We start from the raw sequence: 7,286 nt of genomic DNA, 5'->3' as shown, positions 1-7,286 counted from the left end.
GGGGGTGTAGTTAAGGGTCCAGCTGCCGCCCAACATTGGCTGGTTCCAAACTCGGCAGCTTCTCCTCAGGGGAAGAGCTTTTGTAAAGTGTCAGGTGCCATCAGGTCAGTTCGACTCTTCCAGCACGCCGGTGGGCAGCAGAAGGAAACTGCCCGGTCCTGCGTCATCTTCGCTCTTGTGTATGGGCCCACTGCAGCCACTGTGTCAGTCCGTCTTGTTGAGGGCCTGCCTCTTGTCCACTGACCCTCTATTTCACCAAGCTTAGGGACTTTTCCAGGACTGGTTCACAATACCCCGGCCAAAGGGTGAGAGACAAAGTCACGCCGCCCTCACTTGCGAGGAGCACACTGGCTGTACTTCCAAGGGCAGATTTGATTGCTCTTTCGGCAGTCCACGGTGCTTTTAAGATGCGTTGCCAGCACCCTCGTTCAAATACACCACGGACCCTGCTTCAGCCTTCCTTACCCCGTTAGCAGCTGTTCCCCTGCACAGGAGCAGTGGAAACTATGATGGTTTGGAAACCCTGGGGGGCAGTTGCATTCTTTCCTGCTGATGGGTTGGATTTTTGGGTTTTTTTCATCGGCACTTTGTACATATTTCTGAGAGATGTTTGTTCTGCAGTCCTGCTTGCTCTGTGCTGGTAAACAAGGCCCAGAGAGCAGGCAGGTCTGCATTTCTGTGACAAAAGCAGCCAGTCAGGCCATTGCTACCACAGCCTGGGTCCTGCTGCTGGCCACCCAGCAGGGATGTCTCAAAGACAAATGAGTGCTGTGCCACCTTAAGAGCAGAGCTGGGCTTTACCTGAACTCATCCCACCCCACCCCCACTCCCAGCAGCAACCTTGGCTCCAAAGCAGGTGCTTGCTGTTGGTGAACTGACAGTGAGGTGAGGGTGTTGGGCTGCCTTTTATGCAAGTCAATCTCCAGTGGCTAGGAAAAAAACTCCCTTATCCAGTCCGGTCAGGGTGTGACTGGGAGGGTGCAAGCCTCTGGTGACAAGCTCTGGGGCAGGGCACCATGGAGGACCCACTGCAGTGGAACAACGTGCAGATCAAACAACGGGGGTAAAGGTGAGGGGGCAGAATGTGCAAGACCCCGCGGTCAGAGGGGTCACGTGTGCCCATGTGAATGAAGAAGGTTTGGTGTCTCAAACTTGAGTTCCAGGTCAGCGGCTATGTCACCAGGGGCCGAGTTTCCCTTGGAATTCCAGGAGTATCACAGACATGAGTCCACTGGTGTCATCCAAGTCACTTAGGCCGCCGTGGCTACGTGGATGCCAGTGGACCCCTCTTAACATCCGTCTCCACAACTCAGACCTGAACTAGAGGGCATACCAACGGCTCTGAAAAGGATCATTCACATCAAAAGGCGCTGGACTGAGCGGGAGAAAAAGACGGAACAGCATTCAAAACCCTGACACCAACCAGGCTCCCCGGTCAGGCGGAGACTGGCGGTCACCTCGGGTCTGTTAATGAACTCAGCCGTGGCCCGGTTTTCAGGTAAACAACAGGGAGGAGCTCACATGTTTACCTGAAATCAGCCATGTGAGATCAAGAGGCAGCCACTCCCCAGGACAGAGTTCAGAAGGGTTCCCGGAAGCGTTGACAGGAGGGGGTGGGGGTGGGGGTGGCATTGCCTTGAGGGAGGTCTCCATAAAAGAGATGAAGCAAATGGTGTGTGCTGAATGGACAACTGCTCCTTCACCCAATTGACAACATAAAGTTTAATGAAAAAAAGCTAACCGAGAACTGTGAGTGCTTTATAGAAACTCACTTCATCAGCGCTACGGAGGCGGGGCTCTCAAGCTGGAATCTGACCGCCGCCAGTCGGCCGGCCGCCGGGCTGACGGTTTCATCGAACGACGCTCTCTGTCGCCCCCTGGGGACCGTGGCGCGCAACTCCGCCCACCCGCTCGAGCACTTCCGGATCCGGGGCACCTCCTCGAACTCTGGCGGAAAGCCTGCCGAGGAAGGGGCGGAACCCTGAGACGGGGCGGGGCCAGGGTGTAGGGGCGTGGGCCCTGAGGAGGGGCGGGGCGTGGGCCCTGAGGAGGGGCGGGGCGTGGGCCCTGAGGAGGGGCGGGGCCTTCCGCGGCGCGCTCAGGCGCTGTGCGGCCACCTCTCGTCGGGTCCTAGGACCTGCGCGAAGATGGCGGCTCCCTGGTGGCGAGCCGCTGTGCTCGGCGGTCGGGGCTGGCGGGCCTTCAGCACTTCGGGTGAGGGGCCGAGTCGGGGGCTCCCGGAGGACCCTCTGTCCCGAGCCCTTGGCTCGAGTCAGCGGCTCCCGAAGGGCCGGGCCTGACGACCCGCTCTGCGTCCGCAGCTGCCTGCAGCCGCCGGACCGCCCCGCTGGGGCCGATGCCCAACGAGGACATCGATGTGAGCAACCTGGAGCGGCTGGAGAAGTACCGGAGCTTCGAGCGCTACCGGCGCCGGGCGGAGCAGGAGGCGCGAGCCCCGCACTGGTGGCGGACCTACTGGGAGCATTTCGGGGAGGAGTCAGGTGGGCGCCGCTGTCCCGAGCACCCCCTTGCTTGCGCTGTGAACACGGCTGGGCAGACTGAACCCTTTGGGCATTAATCCCTCGATTCATCATCCCACCAGAAACCTGTACACTCTCCATCCAGAACTTCCAACTTAGGTAGACTCTAAGACCCTCTCCCGACCCCCAAATGCCGAGGTTGTAGCCCCGCTGTCCCCTGAAATGCCCCGTAGGTAGCACTGGCTACTCAGGCCTGATTTCTTTCCCCTCGCTGACCCGAGATCGAAAGCTCCCCGAGGACAGGCATCCCACCCACCCTGAACCACTGGCCCCTAACTCCTGTAATCAGTCCCTGCCATAAAGTCGTGTGATGTTTCTTCGCTGAAAGAAATGGAAACGCCTTGGGCAAAGGGGGGCACTTTGGGACCCTACCTTAATGGCTGCCGAGTCTATACTGTGACACGATTCGATTCGTGAGGACCTCTGCGAAGATGGCCGCTCCCGGGTGGTCTCATGCTGCCCTCTGGGGTCTCTGTGAGTCTGAGAATTGGCAGTGAGTTTGGTTGTTTGAGAGTGGATTTTCAAGGCACTTCTGGGTGAACATGATCAAAGAGCGCTGAGGGTTGGACCACACAGGAATTTCTGGAGAACCCGACAATACCAAACTCCAGAGTCCTCTGCCATGAAGCCAATGCTGACACTTAGCGGCCTAATATAGCGTTTCCAAGACTACGGGTCTGTGTGAGGGCAGACAGCCTCATCAACCACCCAAGGTGTAGCTGGTGGGTATGAATCCACCGTGGGGTGTGAAGCCGGCCACGGAATGCTTTCATTTTATAAATCGAAGACAAAGCCTTCCCAGCAGAACTCAGGGAGTGAGCAGCCCTGGCAGGGACGGGGTCTTAACCAAGCCAGCCTGATCCACGCACCCTCCCAACAGATCCCAGAGACAAGATCGACATCGGGCTGCCTCCACCCAAGAGCTGCCGGGCCCAACAGCTGCTGGAACGGAAACAGGTCCTCCGGGAGCTACGGGCAAGCGTGGAGGCGGAGAGGGCCGCCCGGCTCCGCACAGGTAAGGTCCCCAGGACAGGCAAGCTATGTCCTCACCCACCCACTGCAACCCTGTCCCCCCGCACTCCACCCACTCCTGCGTCCCAGCCAGGGTCTTCCTTCCCAGCGCAGATCCCCCTGAAGGCAGTGCAGGACGAATGGGAGAGGGCCTGCGGCCCCTACCACAAGCAGCGCCTGGCCGAGTACTACGGCCTCTACCGGGACCTCTTCCACGGTGCCACCTTCGTGCCCTGGGTGCCTTTGCATGTGGCCTACGCTGTGGGTGAAGAGGACCTGATGCCCGTGTACTATGGCAACGAGGTCGCGCCGACGGAGGTAACCGCTCGCCCCGGGTGGTGCAACAGTCAAGCACCCACTCTGCTGCTAGCTGAAAAGTTGGCAGTTGAAACACACGCACACACACACACCACCACCCTCTCTCTCTCACCCTCCACCCAGGGCTCTGCAAGAAGGGCCTGGCCAAAGAAGACAGCTGGGAAACTCGGAAGGGAGGGTGGGGGGTGGGGTCTGCCCTGTCAGGAGGGTGAATGAATTGGAATCAGCTCAGTGGTCCACACAGCAGCAGCAGAAGACTACATGCCCATTTGTAAAGCAAAGACTACAGAATAGATACTCAAGAAGAGGTGTCTCTGCTCACAGGCCTGCTGCCTCGGAGTCCCCTCCCTGTCCCCTGACCTCTGTCCCTGGCAGGGGAGACAGTGCCCCCACCCCCACCCCTACTCTCTCCCTTCCAGGCCTCCCAGGCTCCAGAAGTGACCTATGAGGCAGCTGAGGGCTCGCTGTGGACACTGCTGCTCACTAACTTGGGTAGGAGGCCGGGGATGGGACACAAGGGAGGGGCTGGTGAAGAGCTGCCGGCCCAGCTCCTGGCAGGGGAGGGGGCAGCGGGCCTACACTCAGACGACGTGTCTGCATGCAGATGGACACCTGCTGGAGCCCGAGGCGGAGTACGTGCACTGGCTGGTGTGAGTAGCTGGCGTTGGGGGTGAGCCCCGGCTCCCTGCAGAGAGCTGTCATGCTGCATCTCCTTGGTCCCACGTCCAGTTCCCCTCGGACTTGTCTCTCATTCCCCTGAGCCTGCATCCTCATCTTTCAAATTTGGGGGCTGGCTGGGGGTTGCTATGAGGGTCATGTGAGGGAGGCCATCCCCAGGGCACCCTAGCTGCTCTCTTCAGTGGTCCCTGGCTCGATGCCAGCCAGGTCACCCAGTCATAGGGTTTGGGGAAATGGAGGCCCATGACTGGGAGGCTGGCTTTGGTCTATCGGCTACAATTGTGAAGAGATCTCTTGGGCCTGGACCGGGTATAGTGGGCATCCTGAGCAGGCAGACCCCCAGGCAGTGTGGCTTTCCAGAAGGGCGGGCCCGGCGGCTGGGCCCACTGTCACCCTGATGTGCTCCAGGACCTTGTCCTCAGCCCTGTCCGCAGAGCTAGAGCCATAGCGCCCCTGCTTTGTGGTGGTGACCAGAGTCCCCACAGCTCTGGGTCTGGGCTCTTCTCTTGACAATGGTCTGTGGGTCTTCCCTCCCACCAGGACCAACATCCCAGGCAACAAGGTGACCGATGGACAGGAGACATGTCCCTACTTGCCCCCCTTCCCAGCTCGAGGCTCCGGCTTCCACCGCTATGTCTTCCTGCTCTTTAAGCAGGGCAAGCCCATCGACTTCTCTGAGGATGCCCGCCCATCACCCTGGTAACCACATGACCCCATTCCCCAGCCCCTCACCCCGTTCCCTCGAATATGGGTCTGATTCAGTTCTCCTGTCCTTGGCTTTGCCTGGGGACCCCTAACGGGCTCCTCCCTGGAGGCGAGGTGGAAGACAGAGCTCTAGGCCGCCCCCCTTCCCCTCTGCTCACCCTTCCTCCAGCTACCAGCTCACCCAGCGGACCTTCCACACCTTCGATTTCTACAAGAAACACCAGGACTCCATGACGCCAGCCGGCCTGGCTTTCTTTCAGTGCTGCTGGGACGACTCAGTCACGCGAGTCTTCCACCAGCTTCTCAGTAAGGCCAGCCTGGGGCACCGGGCGGCCAGGGCTTGGCACGACAGGACGAGGAGCCCTCACTGGGTCCACCTACTCTCTTGCAGACATGAGGGAGCCTGTGTTTGAATTTGTGCGCCCGCCCCCATACCACCCCAAGCAGAAGCGGTTCCCCCACCAGCAGCCCCTGCGCTACCTGGACCGGTACCGGGACAGTCAGGAGCCCACCTACGGCATCTACTGAGGGCCGGAGTGCACAGCAACAAGAAAGACTCCAGGGGGCCAAGCCCTTGGGTTGAGCCTGCCTCTCTGCTGCCCTCCCAACAGTTCCCAGGGGTGGAGTGGAGGGGGCAGAGGACACAATAAAGACCGTTTCTGCTGCAGCTGTCCTGGGTCATTGTAGGACTTGTAGAAATGACCTCCACATCAACTGCAGACAGAGGCTGAATGCCGAGGTAGAACCAGATGCCCCTCCAACCTACTGACCAGCCACAGCACTCTCCACTGGCTCCTCTCCATGTCCTGGAATCTGGACACATGGTTCTGGTCCTATCAGGGAAGTTCTTGGGTACCTTGGAGATGGGTCAGACTCAGCAGTCCTGCACGCCAGAGCCGCACACCGCCTGGTCCTGAGCCACCCACACAAGCACTGCCCTGTTTGACCCACTGGGTTAGAGCGGTAATGGAGTACAATTCAGGCTCAGGAATGACTCGAGACGGTTTTTGGATTAGGACAGTCTTTACAGGCAGGCATTTCTTTGGCCCCTTAGTCTTTGCCCAGCCTCTGCCTCCTTAGAGGAATGTTACAGACCTGTGACAAGGCCCAGAGGCATCTCACCCAGAGGGTAAACAGCCCAAAGACCTCTATCCTGTCCCAGGGAGACACCTGCGTCTGTGGTGCCCCCTCTCAGCTGAAAGTACTCCCCCATCTCCACTCCCTCCCTATAGTTTATATGCACGAACCAATCCCCACAAGGCTTTCATGCACCTGATTTGCATGGTTTGCCAACTAATCCCCTAGGTGGGCCACAAGCACCTGTTTTGCATAGCCCCACCCTGTTACTTAGAGGAGGATTCTCCGCAGGTGAGGAAGGCCATACAACCCTCTTCCTGGTGGTCATTGTAACCCTTTCTACTTTGTGCATTATCATCGCTGACCAAAAGATGATTCTCAAGTCTCTCAAGAACAGAGAGGAAACCTGAAAATAGAAATACCAAAAATTAAATGACCAAAATGGATTGTGAGACCTGCAGATTATCACACACATACAGTGTGGTTCATTCAGAGAGGGCTGAGCTGGCATCCTGGGCAACAGGGCTGGGCACTGGCAGGTGGGTGTGGCTGACGCCCTGCTCTGCCCAGTGGAGGGGTGGAGAAGGCCCTGGGCCCTCGCGAAGTTAGGGTTGGCTTTCCCTCTGGAGGAAACAGGAGCCTAGGCAAGACTCAGTCTGAGCTCCTTTGCCAGAAAGCTGAGCTTCACGTCTGCCACAGGGAAGGCTGGTGCTTGCTCTGGGACTGAGGACCCAACCAGCTGGCGCCGTCATTCAGGCTGTGGCTCATCGCTGCCCGGGAAGGCAGCAGGTAAACAGAACCCCATCTTCTGCTCAGCTTCAAGGCACTCTCTAAAATATGAGGGTTCGCACGACCATCCAGACAAATTGTCAGCCTCTGCCTGCAGTGAGAAGTTGCTTTGTGTATCACAGGGCTGGACAGAGAATGAGGTCTGATCTGTCACTGACCATCCACGTC

At 58.7% G+C, this 7,286-nt stretch overlaps 1 protein-coding gene across 1 annotated transcript; it reads left to right on the top strand.

Annotated features, from left to right (window-relative positions):
• The first annotated feature begins 2,084 nt into the window (after window positions 1–2,084).
• On the top strand, window positions 2,085–5,919 carry MRPL38 (mitochondrial ribosomal protein L38). Its single transcript, XM_075562231.1, has 9 exons — window positions 2,085–2,214; window positions 2,322–2,501; window positions 3,421–3,555; window positions 3,661–3,869; window positions 4,289–4,361; window positions 4,474–4,519; window positions 5,088–5,246; window positions 5,422–5,558; window positions 5,644–5,919. The coding sequence occupies exons 1-9, from the start codon at window positions 2,148–2,150 to the stop codon at window positions 5,778–5,780; spliced, it is 1,143 nt and encodes a 380-aa protein (XP_075418346.1). The 5' UTR covers window positions 2,085–2,147; the 3' UTR covers window positions 5,781–5,919.
• Window positions 5,920–7,286: the final 1,367 nt, after the last annotated feature.

This window comes from Tenrec ecaudatus, chromosome 10, assembly GCF_050624435.1.
Source record: "Tenrec ecaudatus isolate mTenEca1 chromosome 10, mTenEca1.hap1, whole genome shotgun sequence".
NCBI lineage: Eukaryota > Metazoa > Chordata > Mammalia > Afrosoricida > Tenrecidae > Tenrec > Tenrec ecaudatus.
This window is presented reverse-complemented; position numbering and strand designations above follow the sequence as displayed.

Excerpts from the sequence above, each read along its gene's own strand:
- MRPL38 (XM_075562231.1), top strand. The coding sequence starts at position 2,148 with ATGGCGGCTCCCTGGTGGCGAGCCGCTGTGCTCGGCGGTCGGGGCTGG. Across the intron at positions 4,520-5,087 it reads GAGTACGTGCACTGGCTGGT|GACCAACATCCCAGGCAACA; the intron begins GTGAGTAGCTGG and ends CCCTCCCACCAG. Across the intron at positions 5,247-5,421 it reads GATGCCCGCCCATCACCCTG|CTACCAGCTCACCCAGCGGA; the intron begins GTAACCACATGA and ends CCCTTCCTCCAG.